Genomic DNA, 26466 nt, shown 5'->3' with positions numbered 1-26466 from the left:
AACAAAAAAAAATAAACCCTGCTAAGTTTGTTGTGGGCTCTTCTTAGACCAGTGCGCGTTTGGAACCCTCGTAGCGTTGGCGAACGAATTTATCACCATCCCATTACAATTATGTAAACATGTATGTATGAACGCTTCATAAAAGCCTGTGATAGGCCTACATGAATAAATAAATTTTGAAATTTAATTTGACTTTTGAATTTGAGGGTTAGGAGGTTAAACTCTTGGGTTTCCTCACGATTTTTTCCTTCACCGTTGAAGCAAGTGATATTTTAACTGCTTAAAACGCACATAACTTAAAATAGTTAGAGGTGCGTGCTGGGATTCGAACTCCTCTCTTCCCCGATGCACTATCACCGCTTCAAGTTTCGTATTTATTCCGGTAATAAAATATCATGGATATTACCATTAAAGTACATGGCCATAGGACCATAGCTGTGCATTTAGTGGTGTGTTATTTCGCTCACTGGTTGGCACACATTTGCATTTAAAGCTACTTTATACTAGTGCTTCATATCGTTTGCCGCGGCTGCTGTACTGACAAAGTGAGAGTAATTTTAGTATCTGTTGGTCTTTGAATATTTATGTCAGCTATAATACCAGCCTTACCTCTCTTAAAAAAATCTTGCCACATTCCCTTGACATTGTATCCTTGCATCGAGACCTCTATTTTAGAACGGTCAGTAATAACAAGGCATGATCCAAAAGTAATACATGCAACGCTTTGACGCTTAAATCGGATGGCATAATGGCAGTGCATCAACTATTCTACGCAATCGTAGAGTAGGTAATATCTGACAAAGAACAACAGAACCCCAGAGTCTTTCTCTTGTGAGCCAGAAATCTTGGAAATTTCTCTTGACATTTTATACAACGTGACCTCTTCATTGGCAGAGTCAGCCAGCTAACAGCACTGTACTCTCAAAATTCAAAATGCATTTATTTCAAGTAGGCCCAATATTAGCAATTTTGAAACGTCAAGTTTGTCTGTTTGTAGTGACTCTACCACCGGTTCGGAAGTCAAATTCTACCGAGAAGAAGCCACCAAGAAGCTCAGCAGTTTCTCTTTTCCAACATCAACAATTTACATTTTACATTTAAACATTCATTTCTCTATCTTGTGACAGATAAAGAAATGCCGGATGCTTCCAAGCAAACTTGTCATTAGGAAATTCATCAATTGTATAGTACTCTCGCTGTAATAAATGTGTTTTAACATATTCTCTAAACTTATGCATTGGCAGGTCCAAAATCACCCTAGGAATCATATTATAAAAGCGTATACTCAATCCCACATATGACTTCTGTACCTTTCGCAGACGATACGCAGATGACACTTATTTATGACCATTTCTTGTAAGTCGACTGTTTATGTCCAAGTTTTGTTTATAAAGACTAATAAGTTGTCTTACAAATAATATATTATTATAAATATATTGATAAATATATCACATGGCTAATTCCAAAATAAGACATGCAACGCTTTAACGTTTAAATCTTGTGGCATTAGGATAGTACACCAATTATATTAGTACAGCAATTGTAATTAAAGACTAGATGATTTCTGACAAAAAAAAATGACTCCAGTCTTATTACTTTTGAGTCGGAATTCTTGGGTAATTCTCTTTACATTGAATCAAACGCGACCTCTACATTCGAAGAGTCAGTACAGTAATCACATGTCACGTTCCAAAAGTAAGACATGCAACAGTAAAGCGTGCGGACAGGACATTAGACTGATTCGCTGCGGACATCGGTTGCGCCACAGCTCATGGCGGATAACTCGGGCAAACGCAGCACCAATGAATTATAATACCATCGATCACCGTTATAACGTACTAGCGACCCACCCAGGCTAACTTTTGTAAAAAGGTTAAAAAGCATACATAATGTGTTCCTCAATTCCAACTCTTTAAGTTACGATCATTATGACTAACCTGATAATAATCTTGAGTCAAAGTTGACTACCTTAGACGGACTGTGGCTGACGATAATGTGGATGCAGATGTTGTTCCGCAATAACAAAAAATATATTAATTTTTCTCTCTGTCTAAACGCTTAAAACTCAAGTCTAATCAACAGAGTGCTTCACGAGGAAAGTTTAAGTAAATAAAATATTATTTTAGTCTGTAAAAAGGCAAATGAAATGAAATGTATTTAGTCGTATGAATATGTGATAAAATGTTTAAAATTTAAAATCCAAGCTAGCTGCCACCGCAGTGGCGAATTACATTTTTTTTCACAACTCTCTCAATATGTTTTTAAAATGAAAGGTCTTAACTAGTAGAATAATGTACACTATAATGAAATTCCGTTCAGCCGATTTTACATTTTATAAGTTTTAATAATTTCAAGTTTCATTTTGATGTAATTCCACGCATTGGGCCATTACGGCCACTCGAGCTAAACTTGTTCACATTAATTACAAACATTATGTACTTGAGAGTTAAAACAGCAGTAGGTATAATCGACGTCAAGCATTAAGATATCCAGGTGGATCGTTAGTTCTCGATCGTAAGCGCTGATCTTCATAACCAGACGTTTGACCTCCATATCGGTTCATGTGGAATTTATTGAAATTATATTTGCGAAGGATCAAGACCATCTCTGTACCTAAGTTTTTTATGCTGGCCATGTGTGCGTTATGTATTAAAAGATGTAGGTATACTTTAAACGTTTGCGTAGAAGACTCTTAATTCACTGACCATCAACTTTCCATAAACCTATTTCAAAGCAGCAATTTTCAAGTAAACATTCCTTTGCTTTTAGATGAACTCAACAATTTCTAGTAGCTGTTATTTGCTATTTAAAATTACATTACGATACAGAACATTTAAGAACTTAATGCTTTTATATTAATTTGTTTCCTGGTCATAGATAAATTATTGTATGCAACTGTACATAATTAGCAAATGTACTCTCGTGCTGTCCTTTTAAATAAACAGTACTCGTGTTAAAATCCTAACACAAATTGCACAAATAGCTAGTACCTATTCTTAATTTTGTGTCATCCTCGGCAGACCTCCCAGCGGCTGCCGCCCGTCGGAGGAAGCTGTGTGGTGCGGTGCGGCAGGCGCGCGTGCGTTGCGCGTGCGAGTGGCGGGCGCGCGCCGCCTATCGCCGCCGCCGCACGCGCACCGCGCCACCACCCCGCCGCCGCCCAGCGAGCCGCCCGCCAAACGTAAGTCCCAAATTTGGCAATAATGCCAAATGTGAATAAATGTATGGTTCGACACGCCACACGCCGCACGCCACTGCTCGTGGCATGCTTGGTATATTTCCAACCACATTTGTTTCAGTCAATAGATCTGATCGCGCTACACGAATATCACAGTTGCCAGCACGTTACATTGCTTAGTAGTGTATGTAGATCTCTCTTGGTTTGCACTTTTTTTTGGGCATGCACACGGACACATCTTCAAGGCTCTTTTTTGGAGAACTCGCCTGGTGGTCGGGCGGAACACAATAATTGAAGCATTTCGTTTGAGGCTTCGGCCATAACTAGTTACCCTCCTTACCGACAAATATAACGAAAACACCAAGTAGTGCTACGGGATTTTTACAGACGTTATTTCGATTTTATCATCAAAAGCCTTTGACAGTCCACTGCTGGAATATAGGCCTGTCATAACAGCAGTGCTTGCCCATAATCACCACGCCGCGCTGGGCAGACGGGTTTGTGATCGCAGTAGATAGTAGGTAAAAATGCCTTTCAAATTTATTTTATTTAGTATCTCCTCCGGATAAAAACGTGTAATTAACTTAAATCTAATTAAAACTTAAATTGAAATAGAAAAGGTTTAGTTAATTGACACTAAAAACTGGTGCCGTGCAGTCACGGAAATAGTAAAAATAGTAATAAATTCGGTAAAACGCGTAACCTGAGAACATGACAAATGAACATATTTTTTTTGTATATCATTCCTTATTTTACGGCCCTAGCTCTTGTAGTCTTCCCAGGCCTGCGAATTGCGTTTCAATGAAAATCGATGTTTTCCATCTCATGGAAATCTTGCTGTTTTTATCGTAAATCTCAATCTCGATGCGCAAGTGGATTCATACGATCAATAGGTTTGGTGGGAACCAATAAAAGTGTAGAAATAAGGACTCACAGCGATGCACGATGTGGTTTTCTGCAATTGAAACTGAGGAATTGAATAGATTGTTTTTATGATAATATAGGTACCTAGCTGCTGCCTGTTACTTAGGAGTTACTTAATTTGCGTGGACTTCAGAATTGGGGCCATAGAAAAAATATAGTATTGTAGTCGTAAAAAAGTTATACTTGTCATATATATAAATTGAAAATTAAAAACACCCACACCTTCAATATCGTATATATTATTAGAAGTATTCTACTAGTCACCTATATCGAGTGAGTTGTGAAAAATATGTAAACAGCCATTTTATGGCGGCGTGCTTAGGATCCTGAGGATGACCCTCGGGATGGTCCGGTGTTGGTGAAACCTTATTAGACAGTACATTTCGGAAGTTCTATTTGGTGTTGAGTATAAATATTTAAGAAGCTATAAATCACACCGTACATTTTATCATGGAATCCCACAAAGTAACTCTTGCTTCTATCCAATATCTCGTATTTTGATCCTGTTGTAGAATAAAGGATTACGTAACTGATAAAAAAGCTTGGGTGTGAATTATTGCTCTAACCAGGTATTTAGGTTCCAAAACAATAAAACTAATTTTAATTGACAATGTGAGATCTCAATAACAACAAAGAACACCCGGCTAAGTTTGTTGAGGGTTCTTTCTTAGGCCATGACGCGTTTGGAACCTTCGTAGCTTTACATGAGACGAATATTATCATCTTACGCCCATGCACACATTGTTCATGTAATGTACGCAGCATAAGTGCCATCAATGGGCCTACTTGAGTAAGATATTTTTGACTTTGACTTTGAGTCTATCATAATTTGAAACCTGTCTTAATTCCAGCAAGTGCCGAAGACCAGGCGCCCATGTCCCCCGAAAGCCCGAGCGCCGCGCAACTGAAACCGGTCGCCGCCGTGTCGCAGACCACTGTCGCCAGCTCACCGGTGCGCTGTGCGCCCGTGCAGAGCAGCTACGCGCTCGAGCGGCGCGCCAAGCACGAGCACCGGCCCGCGGACACTGCGCCTGCGCAGGTCAGCTCATCATTAGTCTGTAGCATTGAACCACTACGTGCGCTGGGTGTCATACATTTCCGATTTTCACAACGGCGTACACTAGTTGTCTTAAAGTGTAAGAGGCGATGTAGTTTATAAATTACAATAAATTCGCTAACTGTTACAAATGTTTTGTTAAAATTCGAGTGCTCTGACTCGTTCGCGGCTACAAAGTCACGCATACATAAAATTTCTATAGTCTTGTTGTTAAGATTCTAAAGAGTCGAAAACAACTCCTCGATTGCGATCATTCATTTACTATTGTACACAATATATCCCGACCCGACCGAATTCATTCATCAGGTCAAATGTGACTGGTAGTTCTGAGCGTTTTCAAACAAAACAAAAACTGATTAACATTGTTTTTAGTATACATAGATAAACTACCTCTTGTAAACTGAAGATGATCCCAAGGATAAGCTCTGAGAAAAGGGGAGCTAAAAGAAAACCAAACTAAATAACTACACACTATGCACTTACTTATCTTATAAACAAAGCAAAATACATATGACGACAGTAATTTTTTTCAAAGATAAAAAGGAGAACGAAAGTCAAAGAGATCTTATCGACCGGTAAGCATAAATCCTATTCAATAAATGTAACATAACACCGACATAATAACATTTCGGCAACGGTCGATGACGGTTTGTGAGAGTGCTCATTTTACTTACTGTGATATCAATTTTAATTCGGTCTCATGCTTTCTGTACAAAAAATTCCACAAATAGGTACATCGTTTCGATTACCACTTCAATTTTATATTACGACCAAGCTTAGTATTTATTGACACTTCACTGTTTATAGCTGGATACCTAGTTTTCAATATAGCTACAAATGTTACCACCTTTCTCTCAACGCAATATTATAATATGTAGTTAAATTTATTTATGCTACTTGGAAACGAAATAGATTCTGGCTTTAGAGGAATCCAACTCGCTGCAGCTTACTTTCTAAGATACAGACAATCAAATATCTTTATTCAAAAATATGCTTTTTTTTTAATCGCTCATATCTACTAAAAACTTTTTTTTTAATTGTATGATATATTAATATTTCTGTTCGCCAAACTAGAAATTTAAAACTAAAAGCAGTCTTAAGCCTCAATCGACTATTATAATTATTATTTTAAAAAGCTCTATTCTGTGCATTTGTATATAGAATTTTATGCTAATTTATTTTCTTCAATCTTGATCAAACTATCGTCTATTAAATAGATCCTTTCTTGACTTAAAAAACACCTCTCTTATATTCAATTCCACAATTTTAAGTCTTTCAATTAATGAATAAATACAAAACAAAATTACAGAAAAAATTCAAAAAACAACACAAAACATTGTATACAATTTGGCGGCCTAATCGCTATATAGGAATCTCTTCCAGGCAAACAATAAATAATGAACGAATGAATCAATTCATTTCAGCTAGCACTAAAATAGTATTTGAATTAATAACTATTAAGAGATACGATAAATCCACTTATCTAAATTGACAAATTTGTTTGATTAAAAGAATCTTAAATTGATTTCAAGAATGTTTTAAATAAATGATCAGGAATTTTACATTATAAATTTGCTAGCCAATTGTTATAAATGGTACATTTATAACAATTGGCTAGCATTTGAATGCGCCAGCGCACGCTACACTGATATTAATATTACGGGATTTCGTACAGCGGTCTTGCAATCACGCCTATAATAAACCGCTTAACATGTTATTTGATACGGTAGTAGAGACTCGCCAATCTATCTTGATAACTTTTTCAAGGTTATTCCACTTATGGAAAAAGAAACTTAAATGATGCAACCGTTCTGCCACATTTTATTATGGTAAAGTTTAAAACGAATTGCTTCAACCACCAGTAATATAATCATGAATTTCAGCCTATCAATGCCTCATCGTTGTATCTACTTCGATATAATTAGGGTGGGTATATCCAGGGTCACCAGTGTAGGATATTGCAAAATGCTTTTCGTGATTTATCGGGCTATTTATCGGCCAGGTGTCTTTTTTAGTTTCCGGCATACAAAGATTTTGTATGTATTTATTATAACAATATACCTCAAAACTTTTGACCTTTGTTTATGTCTGTAGCTCCACAAATTCTGTCACAAATCCTTAAGGACTGTAAACTGTAACTAAAATATTTGAGTAAGGTTGTCTTTCTTTTGACAACAACACTTAATTGAGAGGTTATTTCAAATCTAGGATAGAAGAAATCCGGTCAATGTTTTTAAAACATCTCCACATAAGATAACCTTTTAGCCACTTTAAACCGTTTTGTATTTTAAATTAACTAACCGATCTCGTGTTATGGTCATAAAGGGTGGGATAGTAGCACACTCTTGATTATATCCTGTTCTATAACACCGACCAACTACATTTCGCTACATTACGACGATGATGAGAGATAAGACTTTGGAGTTTTGACAAAAGTGACAATCTTCACATGTTAATCTATGAAGCTGCCAAGCGGTTCGTGGCACTAACAGCAGAGCTTATCTTAAGCAGCCAAATCGTACTTAGTAGAGCAATAATATACTGACAATACAAGACTGCAGTACCTACTCCATGCATAAGCGAATCTGAGCTTTAGGTATCATGTAACCAGAGACACACATAATCTAAAAAAATTTTGGTACCTAGCGATATTAAACGGAAATCTTATTTTACTCTGAAAAAATTGCAAAATCATGTTCCTCAATACAAAAGAGACAGCAGACCACAATGATAGCGTAATTTCAAGCACGTCAATCATCCTTTGTTCAGCTCATTAATTAACTAAGAATGGAATATGAACGCATCGCAACTTATTACAAAAATTACACGAGCACGTTATGCAGCGAAAGTGTTATCTAAAAAATAAATAAGCATTGTCTTTAACGGAATCCCACGATCTCTTGATAGGGAAAAGTGTAATGGGTGGGAAGTTACGAGATTGAAAGCGAAAGCCTTTGACAATGGCCACTTGTGAGCGCATCTGCTGGCTCGATGTCACGGAGGCTCATTTCGTAAGGCTTTTTTAAGGTTTTTTTAGTTAAATTTGATGACTCAATTCGTCCCGCTTCCGAAAAAGCAGGTTGAATGCACCACGCGCTATAATCAAATCAGATAAGTATTTTAAAACTGTGACAAATACAAAGTTAGGCCTAAGTATGTCTCACCAGATGCAGATTTTATCACCAAATGTAAAGCTCAGTTTTGACAAATACATTAAATTGCTGATGAACATTGTACTACAGCATTTAGTTAAGTAAATGGAACCATGACTTAAGCTTTAAGTTTTAACTTCCTTTTTATATATATGTACCTACATACAACAATTTTCTAAAGAAAATAAAATAGTATCTAAGATACTAAAAGGTAGGGTAGGCCAGGTGTTCCAAATCCACCCTGATTTTTTTATAAACATTTATTTTGTATTCACCCTGACATGTTTTATGACGCACGTTGTGTGTGCACACTTTTAATAACGTATGTAATGTAAAAGTCTTAGGGTTTCACAACCGTCCGATAAACTTTAACTGATACATAAATTGTTACGAGAGTATGATTAAATCAATGGATAAATTAGATATCTTGACAGAGTTCCATTACAAAAACGATGAAAGCATCAAATTTATCATACACTTGGCCTTATCACGAGAGTGTGAAAAAGTTATTAAGTAGCGCACACTTTACTAGTTTATTATTTACATGTATATGGACTTAAATGCTATTCATCAATTCTACAGAATGGTGTACGGGAGTGCAATAGCAGTTCCGACGAAAACCGATCGTCGGGCCACGCGTCCATGTCGGACAGCGGAGGCGGCGAAGCGGGTCGCGACGAACCACGACGAAACCGGCAACCACCGCACGCTAGGACCAAACATCGACCACACAATAAGGTGCACTGGTTTACTACTCACTAACAGTTAATTAAAGTAATGTACTTATAACTGAAGTTCTTGATGCCTTATCAATCGACCGCGGTCTGCGACTTTCAAAGAAAGGAATTCAACGAAGGAATATTATTTTGCTGGTATTTATTTTCTTCACCATTTTGTTATATTGATTCAGCATGTAAGTGATTGATATGACCCCTTTGGTTGTAACACAATTTTTAATGTTTAATTAAAATTGTAGTCAACGCCAAGTCCATTAATATTTACCACTTTATGTCTAATCTAGCTTAATCTGTCTCCCAGTTGCAGTCCCCCTGGCCGGGCGGAGGAGGTCTGGAGGACATCAGATCAGCCATTAAGCAGCTCACTCTTCGCTCCAGAGACAGTAGCAGTACGGCAACCAGTGGCGCTTCCAGCGCTGGCGGCGGCAGTAATAATGGAGCACCAGGTATATACCAGAAAAATCCATTCCAAACTGAGATCCAAAAAGTTTAAAAAATTGGATAATCATCATCATCATTATTAAAACATTACTGGTCCACTAAAAGGCATGTGGCCCCTGTTTAAATGAGAGTGGTTTAGACCTTACACCGTAGACCTTGACGCTGACCACGGATTAGTAGAATTTATACGCCTTTGAGAACATTATGGATAACTGGCAGGCATGCAGGAATCTCCACGACGTTTTCTTTCACTGCTAAATCAATGATATTTGAATTGCTTAAACACATAACTAAGAAAAGTTAGAGGTGTGTTTAGAGAAAGAGTTTTATAAGATCTACCACTAGGCTTATATATAGTCAGTGTATGCCTTAGTGTTGCCCTGTTTATAGGCGATGGGTTTCCATTTACAATCAGGTGGACCATTTGCTTGGTCCACCAAATATTACTATAAAAAAAACCAAAGAAAACGAATCCAAAGTATCCAAAACCACTGAGCTATCACCGCTTCAAGAACCTCTATGTTACAGAGAGTGGCAGCGCGGCCGAAGCTCGCCGGAGACGGGCCCCGCTGGTCCGCCAGCCCTCCCTCGACACGGTGTGCACCAACGTAACGAGCGCGGACGAATTCGTGTGGGTTGATTCACATAATAGGTACATCGATTATTTTAATTGCACTAATAGCGGTATTTGATTGTTCAAATGTAGAACGAGATTGTTTAAGAACAGTTGTCGTATTTATCAAAATTAGTAGCCTAAACAATTTGAAAACAAACTTGTACAAGATGACACTGCTCTTAAATTAATGCTCTTTATAATAAGGTATGCTTTGTTGTAAGTTAAGTGGAAGTTTCTTAAAATTAGACTAAGAAGAATTAGTTCTTAAATCAGGAGGATTGCTCAAGGCCATGTAGGTACATTAATTGGTTTTATCGGTTAGCTTATTCTATCCAAAACACCTCTAGACCCAGAAACTGAAACTGTGCAATGCTTTTGCTAAGCTTTACTCCACAGACGTAAAGTAATGTCTGAAAGCTCCACTTTTAAAATCTCGTAAGACGCTCCAAAATAAGCGTAGCTTGTTTTATGGGTAGGTTGATAAGATGACTGAGGAATAATTTTATGAATAATATACATAAAAACTTATAAAATACAGATAAACACCCAGACACTGAAAAATATTCATGTTCAGCACACATACATTTTCCAGTTGTGGGAATCGAACCCACGGACTCTGAAAGCAGGGTCAGGCAGCAATTTGATGTTGTATGTAGGCCACCTTTATCGTGGCGATGGAATGCGTGACACGCCAATAGTTCATTTGCGCTCTCCGCAGGCTCGTGGAGCTGCGCTACGTGCCGTGGACGGCGGGCGACGTGACGCGCGCGCTGCACGCGGGCCGCTGCCGCGAGTTGGCGGCGCGCATGGCTCCGGACGCGCCGCCGAGACTCGCTTATCTGTTGCAAAGGTTTGCTTACATAATCATAATCCACGAACAAAAAAATGCCTTCGTGATATACAGAACATCAGGTGGTCCGATCTCGCTAGGAGCACCGACGTATTACGGCGGGCAAGAGTCAGGCATCGAGACGTATTTAATGCGAAAACAATTGCGCTAGTGAGGTCATGTCATGAGAATGTCCAACGAGAGGCTAGATAAGCGTATCTTCTACTCTGAGCTCGAAAACGGGAAGCGCAAACAAGGCGGCCACTTCTTAATATATAAAGATGTGCAACAGTGGCATTTGTCTAGGTGCAATGTAAACGCCACGCATTGTGAAATTCGAAGACTAAAGGAGGAGCGATCTGGATGCTTTTCGTGACAATCTTAAAGCAAGGCCACCATCCTCTATCCTCCGTTTTGGATTTAATCCACCATGCTGGCCCAGTGAGGATTGATAGAGTTCATACGCCTTTTGAGAACATTAGAAAGAAATGTCGGGCATGCAGGTTTCGCCACGATTGTTCGCAGGACTGTAACTATTCATATAAATTGATTCTAACCTGTAATTCTGTTTACAGGGCATTAGTGCGGATAGCGCGTGAAGCTCAGCGTCTGTCGCAGAACTTCGGTTTCTGCTCCAAGCACGAGGTGGCTGGCGCTCTCCGGATCGTCCTTAGTACGCCGCTGGCTGATTCCTGCATCAAGGTTAACAATTTAAGCTTTCTGTAAATCATACCAGTATAACTTCCATTTCAACGGATTCTAAAAAATCAGGCATTTAAAGTTGTAGATCCTAAATTAACAAGTAAGAAAATAACTTGAGACTCTATGTGTGTGTATGTACTTCGTTATACGGTGTTTCCTTCGTTACAACAATAATATAATTGTAAACTTGCGAACCCGCACTTGTGTTTTTTTCAGATACGCAAGCCGGTTTGCCAGTAATTGGGTTTACACTACAACTTTATGTTTCTCAATTTTGTAGTTCCTAAGCTTGTTTCAGTGTATAATCTGTTAGTGAACAGCTAATAAATAAATAAATGTGTGAGCTGTTTGCACGACAGTGAATTGCTCGGGACCTTGTGCTGTTCGCTATTATTCTTTTACTATCGAAAGCTTTTTGCTTTAATTATTGCCGTTTCAACTTGATTTTAGGGTTGTCAAAGAGCAGCCACAATGTACGCAACGTCAGGCAGCGCGGCCAGGAGGCTGGGCTCGGCCGCTCGGGCTCGCACCAGCTTGGCGCCCGGCAGATTCCAAAGATGGATGCTCGATGTGCGCGTCGCTTCTTTCGTCCATGAGTGAGTCAAATGTCTTCATCTTATTTTCATATCCCATCTTAAACATGACTTTTCCCTGTAACCTCACTAACTGTGAACCAGCTAGAATACAGATATTGCCGTAACGGTGTAGGAACTTACAATCTAAAAAAATTTAATTTTAGATTGTTTTCTTTGGGCGTTTAATTATCTTAATTACTATAAAAAACATACCCCGGGAAGACATTTTATATGCACAAAAAATTATCTTACTCCCGCATGTTTTATTCTATGTTGCTGTGAATCGTTTTATACTGAGTGAAGAAAACGCAAAGTGAAGAAATCTATCTACTGATAAAATAGACGAGGTTAGAGAAATGGGTCTGTGACACTCGCGTCTGTTTCTGTTTTAATTATCTTAATTACTATAAAAAACATACCCCGGGAAGACATTTTATATGCACAAAAAATTATCTTACTCTCGCATGTTTTATTCTATGTTGCTGTGAATCGTTTTATACTGAGTGAAGAAAACGCAAAGTGAAGAAATCTATCTACTGATAAAATAGACGAGGTTAGAGAAATTGGTCTGTGACACTCGCGTCTGTTTCCTTCTGTACATATCAACAGTCTAAATTTTTCAATTCTTCTCCGTTAATGATGAAACTCACTCCCTACAGATACGCCGCAATCTACCTCTGCGCAGGCATGGAGACACTCTTGGAAGAAATAGCACTGATAGCTGCAGGCACTGCTGTCACATCGCCCATAACACCAGCCACCATCGACCATGCAGTGGCTAACTGTGCTGATCTGTGGGGCTTGCTCCAGCCGTATAGTCATTTAAATGCTGGAAGGGTTGCCTCAGGTAAGAGTAATACAACAAAGAAAATTCTTAATAAAACTACTATCACTTATCAAAACGAAAAAACTGGAATCTACAGCCGTCATTCAATTATTTATTCTCATTATCTTCGGCGTGGTCCTTTTTACAACAATGAGCTGAATATTATTTATGTCGACAAACAACTGCAATCAAGAGCTAATACCATATAAAATTTAAATCGTACCTACCATACCACTAAGTTGAACACCACTTCACTCAAGGGCTGCCACACATTTACGTATGTACGTTTTCGTTATCGCAGATAATTAAAGCCGGCAAATAATTAAGCGGCTATTCATAGAACCAACCAATAAGTCTTACATAAACTTTCTTACTTAAGTGAGGAGCTCTCATTGTTGATAGATTCATATGCCTGGTTAATAAATTTATTTATATTCTGATTAAGTCATACCTACTATTTCATTGAAGAAGGGTGTCTTCTGCGTGTCTTCATTAGTCGTCTTATGATAATTATTGACAGGAGCCCTGTCGCTGTCAAGATGGGAATCCATGAGCTCCTTAGGTTCGGGCTCGTCAACCGGAGCGCCTCGTCCCGAGAACAGGGCGCTAGGAATGAGCCATGATTCCGGAATTACGACGAATGGTTCTGGTAAGTCCAGAATTAACATTTCTCTGATATTATATTTAAGGTCATACCATCAAGTTAGTCTGTGAACTGTTTTGTCTATTGCTTGAGTTACATGCAGCCAGTTTTTCCACAATATTGCGTTACTATGTGCTAGTTATCGAAAAATCAGGGATTTTGAAAGTCACCAGTTCACTTATTCTAAAGGTTATCATGAAAGAATCAAATCATATTTGTATGAACTTAGTGCAGTATTAATAGCGCTAAAAAGCGCATATTTAAATATCATGAATGCGATTTTTGCTTCCATCAACCAATCAACCTGATTTTTGGCATAGAGGTAGTTGAACGGACGTAGGTTCCAAGGGATTTGTAAAAAACCGTAATCAACGCGGTCGCGGGATGTTAACCTGTTAGTGGTATGGCCTCCATAAGCAACATCGTACTGGAACCCTTAATCGCTTATCGGCACGTCTTTGTCGGTAGATTGGTAACGAACCACGGCCAAAGTCTCCGACCAGACCAGATCAGTTGTAATTTAGAAATTATAAATGCCAAAATTTCCCCTGCCGGGGAACAAGCCCCGGGCCTCCTATGTAAAACCACACAGCTCACCGCTGCCCAGAGAGATCGTCAGAATCTACCAACAACGAGCTAGAAATGGAGATAGAGAGTGTCCTAACGTTGTGTATTGCTTAAGGTGGCTCAGGAACGTCAGCAGGGTCCAACAACAGCGGCGGTTCGGGCGCCTCGGTGCTGCTGACCACGTGCGCGGGCTCCGCGGCTGAGTTGCGCGCAGTTCTGCGACAGGTCAACCCGCGCCACCCGCCACTGTCGCCCGCCGCTGAGCGCGCGCTGTACTACTTCATGAGATGCTCCCAGGTATGTAGCCCGGGGTCAAACAGCAGTCGGGTCAACACCAGCGATAGGTCGGACTTCACTTTAGCTCACAATGTGTTCAGACTATCTATGATAATAATAGATAATGATGACCGCAATATGCTTTTTAATAGGATGTCCCAATTCTAGTTTTTGTAAAAAATACGCCATAAACAACCACTAACAACAATAACCACGATATCATGAGTATTTTTTTCAATACCACTACAAGCTATGCTGGGCTAACAATGACTACAATCTGACCAAGTTAGGATGGTAACGGGTCAATCTGTTAGGGGGTATGCTAGTTATATTAAACCTGGTTTCGGTTTTGAAATCGTACCTGAACGCTAAATTGGTTGACGGCACGTCCTTGACGGTAGGTGGTAACCACCCAAAGTCAAAGCCTCCTGCGGACAAACCAGAGGTCTTGCTAGTGCAGACTTCTTTCTAATTGCTCTACAAAAAAATTACCATTCATGAATGTCTATAAATAAGGTGCCGGCTCAGTGTCCCTTTACAGTCCATAAGTCTTCATTAGGGGCAAGGCTGCCACACAGAGTAAATAACACACTTCATTCCATTTAGCAGTTGACAGTAAATTATTTATCTCTAATGTTCTTAACGTTTACCATAAAATGGGGAAACTGAAGAAAGTTTGTAAGCAACATTCCGCGGAGAAAACGTACGCGGGCGTTTTTACTGTTTTCGGACGCAATGCACTACATGCAATAATGGCTGCATGAGGTTTCTCTATGTTCGATGGGATATTCTGATATTTTTTGAATTATGCTGGACTGCAATAACTGCAAGTGTGTGCACTCCTCAGCTGGAGCACACGTCAAGCGGCGCATCGGGCACGGGATGCGGGGCCGGGGCCACGGGTGGGGCGGGGCTGTGGGGGGAACGGGGCGCGGGCGCTTTGCCGCCGCTCGGGGAGTGGGTGCGGGTGGCGCGGGCGCACGCGGCGCTGCGACCGCCGCCCGCGGTGCCGGATGCGGACGACATACTGCAGTCGGCGAGGCTTCTGCTGCCCCACGCGGACTGCCCGCCCAGACCTGTCACGTAAGATTTTATAGACGGTTCCCGAAAAGAGATCGCTATGTATAAGGCCGCCTATATGTATACGCTGTTTTGTTTAACGTACTTTTTATGGTGCACAATAGAAGTATGTTCATTCATTCAAAAGATAGCTAGATACCTACCTATACTTTCCTGTAATCGATATATTTGCAGCAGTGGAGTGTTAAAGGCTATGGACTTCTCTTGATTTACATCACAGGTAACTAAGGGCTTCCTACTATCGTTTGAAGCAGTATTGTTTTAAAATGTCAATTAATTTGATGGACCTTGACATTATATAGGTACATTAGATTTCTAACTCTGAAAGAAATAATGCTATTACTACAGTAAATCAAAGCAAATTCATTGTAAAGTCAACATCTCCAGAGGATGCTCTGGAAGCAAAAGGTGAGAGTACACTGCAGAAGATTTGTTTGGTGTGAAGTATATAATTTGGTGTGTGTCAATAATTGTTCGGAGCTCTGCACTCGAAATTGTAGACGAGTATATATACCTAGGACACACGATCCAGTTAGGTAGGTCCAATTTCGAGAAAGAGGTAAACCGCCGAATCCAACTCGGATGGGCAGCGTTCGGGAAACTTCGTGACATCTTCTCGTCCAAAATCCCCCAGTGCCTGAAGACTAAAGTCTTCGAACAGTGCGTGTTGCCAGTGATGACTTACGGAACAGAGACATGGTCGCTAACTATGGGCCTCATAATAAGGCTCAGAGTCACTCAGCGGGCGATAGAGAGAGCTATGTTAGGAGTATCTCTACGTGATCAAACAGAAATGAGGAGATCCGTAGAAGAACTAGAGTTACCGACATAGCTCAGCGAGTTGCGAAGCTGAAGTGGCAATGGGCGGGGCACATAGCTCGGAGAACCGATGGACGTTGGGGTCTTAAGGTGCTGGAATGGCGACCCCGCACCGGTAAACGCAGCGTAGGTCGGCCCCAAACGAGGTGGACAGATGACATCAGGCGAGTAGCTGGGAGCCGTTGGAGGCAAGCGGCCCAGGACCGTGCATTGTGGAACTCCCTACAAAAGACCTATGTCCAGCAGTGGACGTCAATTGGTTGAGATGATGATAAGGATTAAAAATAATAATAAATTAGGTAGGTACACCGTACAGATTGTCCTGCTTTTCGCGGAGTATGGCAAATTAAGCTTCAGGTTTATTGCGTATCAAATTCCGCAAAGGAACTCCTGCTTCCATACAATGCTATTCATTTCAAAATGTCCCCCACGGAAAAGAACAGCACTATTTTTAGACCTGTCAATTTAGTTTAGTTCAAAGAAGTGTGTATAAAAGAATTGACATCAGTACTGTATTACATAGTTGACGGCCGACTGGCGCAGTGGGCAGCGACCCTACTTTCTGAGTCCAATGCCGTGGGTTCGATTCCCACGAGTGGAAAATGTTTGTGTGATGAACATGAATGTTATTGAGTGTCTGGGTATTCATACGTATATTATAAGTATTTATGTATATTATCATAAAAGTTCATCAGTCATCCTAGTACCCATATCACAAGCTACTCTTACTTTGGGGCTAGATGGCGATGTGTGTATTGTCGTAGTATATTTATTTACTTTTATGATCCGTAGGTTAGAAGAAGCCATAGAACCGGCGTGGTCGCGTTGCCAGCGGACGGCCGACGAGCTCAGTCGCGCCGCGCTCGGCCTCGCGCAGCGCGCACTGCTGAGCGGCCGGCCCGAGCTGGTCGGCGGGGTGCGAGCACTGCTGCCGCCCGCCGGGATAGACGCAACCGACGCCTCGGGCCTCACCGCGCTGATGAAGGCAGCTTTGGCAGGCGACGAGCAAGTCGTGGCTGTGAGTATGCTTCTCCTAGTCGGCATCATCGTGCCAAATCGCTACTATCCCCCTAAAGGGCACGGGGCTCCTCCCACAATGAGCAGGGGCTACCACACTGGCCCAGTGTGGACAGGTGGCCATGGATTTTAGCACTTGCTGCATGCCTGGATGCCTTGTTTGCAGATGCTCATCGAAGCAGGCGCGGATCCCAACATCGAGACCGCGGGGGCGGCCACGCAGCACTGTGCGCTGCTGTCGCCGCGCTCGCCGAGCCAGCCGCCGCACTCACCCCCCACCCCGCCGACCCCTACTCCGGGGTACACGCCGCCGACTGCGGGTAAACACTAACACCACTAACGTTTCTTGGATAACATAACTGTTAATGTATTTGGCAAACATAGCTGGACAAAAAGAGGAGTAATATATAAAAAAAACATTGGATTCTCCAATATTGCCTACAAGTTACATTGACTGTACCCTTACAAGTCCCCACTGTGCACGCATATTTAGTACTTAAACAGGGTATATAAGTCACATGAGCAAAGCCCTTGCATGGAATTTATAGTATTGAAAAAAATTATAAAAAAATCTGAACCAAACGCTAACATTGTTAGTAGGTAACAAACAACAATCCTTGTTATTAACACAACTACAATCATTGTTAAATTGTAAAATTATGTTGGAAAAAAGCAACTGCTGAGTTTCTTGCCGGCTTCTTCTCGGTAGAATCTGCCTTCCGAACCGGCGGTAGAGACACTGCAAACAGACAAACTTCTTTTGTTTCATCGTATTAAAACCATTGGTGCAAAACGCAGGTTGGACAGCGCTAGTGTACGCCTGCAGTGGCGCGGGAGCCGCCGGCGCCGTGGAGGTGGCGCGGCGACTGCTGTCCGCAGGCGCCAGGGTCGACGGCGCGCCGGCGCGAGGAGATGACGTCTGCACTCTTACTCCTTTGCAGGTAAAGTTTTCTGGAATACTTATGACTGTTCTAAAAGAATTTCTACTCATTGCGAAACTTAACTGCCTAACACAACAGGGTCCTGATCAGATGATGCAGTGCGCATGACTGGTGTCCTTTACAAGTTCGCGCGTGATTGGCTTATAGAATGCATATAACAATGAATCTATACAATAAGAATATTCCTATACAACCTCCTAGAAAACTCTATCTAAATATATAAAAGAGTAATCACGAAGACTCTCTGACTTGAAATTTGAAAGGGAGGTTTCATTTAGGACGGAGATGTCAGCTAAGAAACGATTTTGAGGAATTACTACCCTAAAGGGGTAAAAAAAGGGGTTGGAAGTTTGTGTGAAATTTACATATTCCAAAATCTAGTTAATATTAATGAGGAAAATTTGACTGCTCCCACATAAGCAGGTTGATCAAACGCTGATATCGAATCCGAATGTTAGTGTATGTACATACTCGTAAAACAGTGTCTTATAAAATTTCCAGATGGCGTGCGGCGTTGGGAATTTAGAATTGGTACAACTGCTGCTCGCGCACGGAGCTGATCCCTTTCTTTCCACACAACTGAACGACGCCCTGTGCTACTCCGCTGCAGCTCAGTATGGGTGCTACAGGTGAGCTAGTTTCAATCCCCTTTTTTCGCTTGGACAAAATAACGAACTATGCAAAAAGTTTCGGAATCTTTTGTAATTTTACTTTAATAACAGCACAGCACTTCTCGGGGCCTCAATAACATCCACATCAAGTGTAGTGGAAAGGGCAGTAAAGTTAGCATATACTCAATTTCTTATTCATATCCAAGACTTACTATGGATAAATATTATGTTGTATTTGATAACATTCCTCGACGTATACAACCAGTAATAACATATTAAATAAATACAACGCACGAAATCCGGCACAAAAGTTGAAAGGTGGTTCAGTATACCACGTGCTGGATGAGAAATTTAGTAACAAGATCTCATTGTGCTAGAGTAACCTATAAATATAGTTTGATTTGTAAGTCATTATGATTTGTGTAGTAATAAAACTCAACAATTTTCCTTGGATTGACCTTATTGGTTTCTGCCACAATAGCGCTGTAGCCGTCTGCTGCACCCACGGTCGCAGAGCGTGTCTCCGAGCGGCAGTGCGAGGTGGGGCGCGGGGGGCCGGGGGAGGTGCGGTGCTCTCTCTAGAGGAGGTGCTAGCGGAGGGCGCTCCGCCAGCGTCGGGCAGGCCTCCGCCTTTTACGAAACAGCAGCAGCGAGCGTTGCAAGACGCTATGTACTATGCAGCCGAAACCGACCATTTAGGTATAATTCTTTCCTTTATAACCACAAAAGTTTAAGTTTGTAGGGCATATTTACATTTTTACATTTGTCTTATTTATATATATCAATTTCTGTACATGCAACTAGTTCCCTGGATTAACATGGACGTCTGTCTCAGTAACTCAAATTCAGAGCGATTATTGAAATGTTTTAGTCGGGGCTACTATTTCGAGTTGAGAGATCGCTCGCGTTACTAGTAATTATTTTATCAATCGGGTCTAGTTTCCATACTGCTTTAGATTATATATTTAATTTGGTCCACGTTGCTATCCCATATTTAAGGACACTTATGCAATGGGAGACTAAAATTAAGCTGTGTCAACTTAAATTACCTATATGCAAGCATACAATTTTACTATTTAAAATTTATTTTCCAGACATAACTCTCGAGCTTCGTGCACTGGGAGTCCCCTGGTCGCTTCACGCGTGGACACTGTCACTGGCAGCGGCCGCCGAAGCCTCGCTTGACCACGTCATAGATCAACTGCTTCAAGATTTCTTGCAGGTTGGTAACATTTCTCGCGCACTATCGGCGTATACCTACTTCAACTCATCAAGGCAACATTCAAGGAAAACGGAGCTTGGGATGAAGAATAACATGTTGGCTGAAAAATCCTACGCCAATGGTTTGGAAAAAACACTCTTTCCTTATTCAGAGCGGCGGCAACAAAGATACAAATTGCCTTAATGATGTCGACCCACGAAAGAAGATAGCACTTTAAGAAGAACTGGAAACTACGCATGTGTTATCGTCACAGTAAAACTGGTTAAGAGAGCTTGTTTGCACGAGCAATCCAGTTTGTTTAGTGCCGGTATACAAAAAAAAAACCCTTCTACTTATAAGTCGAATATCTTCTTGAGTTCATATGTTTGTTTTATGAAGATAAAGGAAAATGGATGGTATCCACTTCTTCTTTATTACGACAAAAACTGATTTGCCGATTTATGTTAACTTTTGTTTCCAGGTGTGTCCGTCCGACGACAGTCACTACAGCAAGCAATTCATATACGAGTGCCTCCCTCTGCTTTTCAACATTTTACGCTACAGCAAGGTATGTAATGACTTAAGTTGCAGAAACTAAATTATAATGATCACGAAGTTCGTTGATACGTCATGGAGGCCCCAATACATGTATCCGTAAATAATGGCAGCTTTGCGTGACAAGGGCTTACTTATGACGGCCTAGTGGCGCAGTGCGCAGCGACCCTGCTTTCTGAGACCAAGGTCGTGGGTTCGATTCCCACAACTGGAAAATGTTTGTGTGATGAACATGAATGTTTTTCAGTGTCTGGGTGTTTATCTGTATATTATAAGTATTTATGTGTATTTCATTCATAAAAAAAAATATTCATCAGCTATCTTAGTACCCATAACACAAGCTACGCTTGGTGGTTTGCATGCTGTTAAGCGGAATTTGTTTAAGAGCGAACCACATATATATTTAAGACCTGTATATCAACCCAAATTCGTAAAGATTTTTTTTTATTTTTTTTATCTGTTTGTGATCAATAACATAACTTAACCGCTAATAAATGAAGCGATGATCACTGTAAAAGTATGAAACTGCGTAACAGCGATCACACCACTGTTCACTGGATATTTATCAAGAAATCTAAATACAATCAAAAATATTAATTAAAATAAAATAAGATTAAAAAAACAATGATCAAAAGGGATACATGCAACATGCTAATCTTAATTTCGAGTGTGTCTGTTAGAGCATATGTATTTTGTGTTTAATCTTGTGTGTGTTTATGTGCGTGTGTGCGTGCGTGTGTGTGAGTAATGTATAGTAAAAAAAACGGTTATCAATAATGCTAGTATCACATGTTGTTCCAACGGAGATGAATTGTTTCTTTCTGTTTGCGATCAGAAGGAAGGCACAGTTCTACTGCTGGCCGATATCTTATGCGCCTGCTACGGCTGGGAGCCCGTGCCCGGCGTGCTGGAGCCGCCGCCAGCCGCGCCCGCGCCCGCGCGGGTCGACCCCTCCTACGTCAACAACCCTTCACTCGCAGACGTTACTTTCAGGTATACTCTTCACACCTAGAGTTTACGGCGGTTAGTCTATTTCGAGATCAATTTCATCAAATATCTACGCTTATTTTATTTATATAAATAGATATTTGATAGAAACAGGCGTTACTTTGCCGAAATTCATGATATATTATGAAAATTTGGCTTAATTTGGTATACTCGTCGAAAAGCAGGAGAATCTGTGTGGTGTTATTTATAATTTCTTCAATCCTTATACTCCACACCAAACAGATCTTCGGCAATATACCCTCTACGCACGTTTCGCTTCGAAAACGGAGCATCCTCAGGAGATGTTGACTTAACAACGAATAATTGTTAAGTGAAAAATTCGCCAAATGTGTTTCCCTTTATAAAAGGCGACACATTTGATTTCGGACTTACATAAACTGTTTCGTTTCTAAGGATGGCGCATTATATTGTAGGTACTTGTAAGGAAAATTTACCTAAGGGCTATATATTTATGGAAGGTAAACTGGAGATTTACCATGAAACCGCAATAATGCCTGGGTAAAACATAATTATCTTTCCTAATATTGCCAACATGAAAGTGTGTTTGTTCGTTTGTATAACTATCACGCATCAGAAAACACCTGTCCACGTGTGCAAAGGCATGCACTTCATACATGCAAAAAAGCACTGCCTACCCAAATTATTTTATACAACCCGTATTGGAGGGGAATTTTTCCATTTTATTTATGCCTAAAATTGCTTTATGCATACCCTGGTCTCGAAGACTCTGTGCACGTTACTGCACGTGTGACAGGCTACTTTTTATATCGAACTTTATCGCGGATGAATGGTCTGGCAAGCCGTGAGCTAGTCGTAAAGAAACGGATATGTTACACAGGGTGGAGGGCCGCCTGTTCTACGGGCACAAGATCGTGCTGGTGTCGGAGTCGTCCCGCCTGCGCGCCATGCTGGCTCCGCCGCGCACGTCCGCGGACGCGCTGGCCGCCAACGCGCCGCCGCTTGTGCAGATCAACGACATACGATACCATATATTTGAGGTTAGGCTTCATACTCAAAATTAAAATTCATTTATACCACCGGTTCGGAAGGCAGATTCCACCGAAAAGAGCTGGCAACAAACTCAGCCGATTGTTTTTTTTTTCAACATCATTGTACAGTTTAGAATCATAAAAATTTCCTATCTTGTAAGAGATGAGAGGTGAGCCTGCTTAACCTTAATCACTAGGCTATCACCTCTTCATACTTTAAATAATCTATTCATATCCAAAAACAAGAGGGATGAAAAAATGTATACGCTACCTAACAAAGTAAAATGCCGGATAGTAAGCAAAACGAGAATATCTTCTTCTACATTTTGTATATTAAAAATTTCCATAGCTGGGAAACCTCCTTTGTGGCAGATAGATAAATGATAACTGTATGGCAAGCAATAAATATTTATATCCCAGAATTTCCTTAAAAAATTTGCATTTGCTCTTCTAAAACTTTGCCTACGATTAATTAAATTGAAGTCAGATAAATGTAAACTTCTAAAAGAGCTATTTAAACCCACGATGTTGTGCAGCAAGTGATGAAGTACCTGTACTCTGGCGGCTGCGCCGGGCTGGCCGTCCCGGAGAGCGACGTGCTGGAGGTGCTCGCGGCGGCGTCCTTCTTCCAGCTGCTCCCCCTGCAGAGGCATTGCGAGGCGCGCGCGGCCAAATCCGTAGACCTGCATAACTTGGTCTCAGTCTACATACATGCTAAGGTATTTCTATATTTCATCCATCACTTGTTGGTTGGCGGTTCCTGGATATTAGTTATACGATTTTAATAGGATGAAGGTAGTTGCGAAATCGAGTGAGAGGGAAATACATTGTCCGCCAGCTCACTTTTTACGATGTACGCGAACACCGTAAAAAACTGGCACCCTAAAGTTTGCTAATAGCCTAAGCTAGCTTCACAGTGTACACTTTCAATTGTCAAAGTCTTGGGGCTCATTACGGTGACTTAATTGTACAAAAATCTCAAATTTTAATGTTCAGTGAAACTTGGTGGTCCGATAGTGACATACCTAGATAATGCGTTATAATAAAACTTTCAGTGTATTAAATAACTTTTTTCTATTGTTAGTGTCGTTTTTTCTACATACGTAGGGTAAAAGCGTAAAATAAAAAAAATTTAAAGGTGTAATAGTCAGGAGTGTTCTAAGCTATGTTTAATGAAATTCGGTCCAAGTTAGCCGCCGCCACAAAATGGCAATCACAACTTTTTTCACAACTCCCGTCAAATTATGTGGCACATATTTTGACGAGATGATTGGCTAGTAGGATAATGTACGTGTATGTCTATATTGAACGTGAGTGAGCAGTATACACTAAAATCTTTTGTCAGGAAATTACTCGGTGATTTTTGTTTCAGGTGTACGGCGCCACTCAACTTTTGGAATACTGCCAAGGGTTTCTCCTACAGAACATGGTGGCTTTACTAACATATGATGACTCTGTGAAACGGTTACTGTTTGGAAAGCGACTGCCCGGCCACAACGTGCTCAGTGCTCTACTGACCACCTTGCAAAAACGAATCGAATCCAGGAAGAACCAGGCGAAGAGTAGGTAGCAGGAATGAGGCAACAACTTCTAGAGAAAACTAATTTTAACATAATTCTTCAAATCATACTACTACTTCGGTGTGAGCGATTGTCAGTGCTGACAATCGTTGGTGACTCCACTCGTCTCCAAAGAGGATAATATATACCATGGTCTAATTAACGGACAACTTACTATAATCACATACCAGTCTCCCTTCTTCACTCACCTTTTTTAGTAGTAGAGTTTCACTTATTTAAGTCATAGTAGACGTTTTTCGGCATAGCTCGTCCGGGGAAGTACTACAGCAATGATTATTTCTGCCGCTAACAACATTGAGATGCTCCGGTCTGAAGGGCGCGGTCGCCCATGCCCATGGGGCTTAACAGCAACGCCTCAGATTGATGGACACGGGGCGGTATTTTGGAGAACGTGTCACTCGCAATCTGCTTGGTCCATCAATTATTACTATAAAAACCCGATAAGTTAGTAAGATTTATAAACTAGGCAAACATGGCAACTATTTTTTTTTATTTTAATTAAATAACAGTAGCAGTTAATTCGACCGTGATATATAACTTAGCTCTTGTTATTCTGTATTCTAAATGTATTTCTATGTGTATTATCAAATGAATGCTTTAATCCGTATTTAAAAAAATTATAATAGTTAGTAATTTTTTTATGTAAATCGCACATAATAATATATGATACCGTCAATAATTCGTTCTACCCGAACATTTTTCAACATCGTAGTCGCATCGATACTTCGAGACATGCTTACTTATCATACGAGTAAGTTTTAATAAATACAAATAGAGTGCAACAAAAAAGCATAGAATCGTGTTATGTAGAAGAAATATCCACAAGAATCTATATAAATAGGACTGCTTATACACTTGAACTTGGACTTTTCATTCTTTATATTTTCTCTCGCAAATTATTTAATGAATTGTAACTAACAAATATCATTTAATTCTAGGTTTGTAAATAACTCTTATATTTTACTAAGGTTAAAATAGGAATAAGATTTGGCTAGTTTAAACTAATCATAATAATTTTATATAAAAACTAATTACAGTATGATTGTGTAGATAATATTCAAGTCGACGTTCTAAAAAAATTGAGGCTGTATCCGGGCTTTGTAAAATCTGCAGTAAAATAAAAACAAAATACGCAGTCCTGCCGAAACATATGTAGTGAAAGATGTGCCGTTACTGCAGTAGCAGCTGTCACGAAACGTTTCCGTACTGTAAAGGGCAAACGACAAATTTCTGTTTATTTTATTTTTAATCAGTTCAATCAAACTGCGTTATTTTTAAGGTTTTTACTATTTTTTTATGTAGCAAAACCTGTAGCACCTACAACTCAAACAGTCATCATCATCATCGTCAGTTTGATGTCGTCTGTCCAACTCGTTGGGGGCCGACCAACCCGCTGCGTTTACCTGTGTGCATTCTAGCACTTCGGAACCCCAACGTCCATCGGTTCTCCGAGCTATGTGCCCCGCCCATTTCCACCTTTTGCGACTCGCTGAGCTATGTCAATAACTCTGGTTCTTCTACGGATCTCCTCTTTCCTCATTTGATCACGTAGAGATACTCCCCAACATTGCTCTCTCCATCGCCCGCTGAGTGATTTTGATACTCAAACAGTACGAAAAGTTATATAATATACTACTTAGCAAATCTTCTTCTTCTAAGTCGAGTAAGTCTTCTCTCATCAGAGCGGTCGTGGTCGTAATTTACTTAGCAAATAGGACTTGAGAAAGTGTTCTCAACAAAACTAGATAGGTGCTTGATTTGAAACTAGAAAATAATAAAAAAAAATCATTTTCTGGTGGATTATCTGGTGAATCAATTAAATTATTTTTAATATAACAAAAATAGTTTCAGGATTTTCCCTTTATTTGTGCTTTAAGATAATATTGCTTCTTGACTTTTATGATTCTAGGTTATTTTGTCTTTCAGGCAGGCAAAAAGACACCAACGAGACGTGATGCTTTAAAGGCTTTTTTTTCTTTTTAAGTAGGTACGGAACTCTAAAAAGTCTTTCTCGTGTATAATCAATATAAAGAGCCCGGATGTGGTTTTAAAATTTTTGAAAAACATAATTTTATTTCATGTCTATCACGTCAGTGCACAAATATTTTGACTATAATATTTTGAAAGTATTATGTAACTTTT

The 26466-nt window shown here is 40.2% G+C and overlaps 1 protein-coding gene across 2 annotated transcripts; it reads left to right on the top strand.

The window, feature by feature from the left end:
* Positions 1 to 4962: 4962 nt before the first annotated feature.
* Positions 4963 to 25347, top strand: LOC120623964 (ankyrin repeat and BTB/POZ domain-containing protein 2). 2 transcript variants are annotated; one of them, XM_039890259.1, is made up of 22 exons: positions 4963 to 5141; positions 8894 to 9049; positions 9350 to 9494; positions 10018 to 10120; positions 10824 to 10955; positions 11510 to 11636; positions 12087 to 12232; positions 12871 to 13058; positions 13558 to 13686; positions 14363 to 14544; positions 15371 to 15606; positions 17215 to 17440; positions 17606 to 17759; positions 18238 to 18380; positions 18882 to 19009; positions 19473 to 19690; positions 20086 to 20213; positions 20674 to 20760; positions 21583 to 21740; positions 22594 to 22753; positions 23281 to 23463; positions 24117 to 25347. In XM_039890259.1, the coding sequence occupies exons 1-22, from the start codon at positions 4977 to 4979 to the stop codon at positions 24312 to 24314; spliced, it is 3492 nt and encodes a 1163-aa protein (XP_039746193.1). In that variant the 5' UTR covers positions 4963 to 4976; the 3' UTR covers positions 24315 to 25347. The 2 variants fall into 2 exon arrangements, with proteins under 2 accessions (XP_039746193.1, XP_039746192.1); XM_039890258.1 differs by having other exon boundaries at positions 10018 to 10141.
* Positions 25348 to 26466: the final 1119 nt, after the last annotated feature.

Source organism: Pararge aegeria, chromosome 5 (assembly GCF_905163445.1).
Source record: "Pararge aegeria chromosome 5, ilParAegt1.1, whole genome shotgun sequence".
NCBI lineage: Eukaryota > Metazoa > Arthropoda > Insecta > Lepidoptera > Nymphalidae > Pararge > Pararge aegeria.
This window is presented reverse-complemented; position numbering and strand designations above follow the sequence as displayed.

Excerpts from the sequence above, each read along its gene's own strand:
- LOC120623964 (XM_039890258.1), top strand. The coding sequence starts at position 4,977 with ATGTCCCCCGAAAGCCCGAGCGCCGCGCAACTGAAACCGGTCGCCGCC. Across the intron at positions 9,495-10,017 it reads CAGTAATAATGGAGCACCAG|AGAGTGGCAGCGCGGCCGAA; the intron begins GTATATACCAGA and ends TCTATGTTACAG. Across the intron at positions 20,214-20,673 it reads TGCTTCAAGATTTCTTGCAG|GTGTGTCCGTCCGACGACAG; the intron begins GTTGGTAACATT and ends TTTTGTTTCCAG.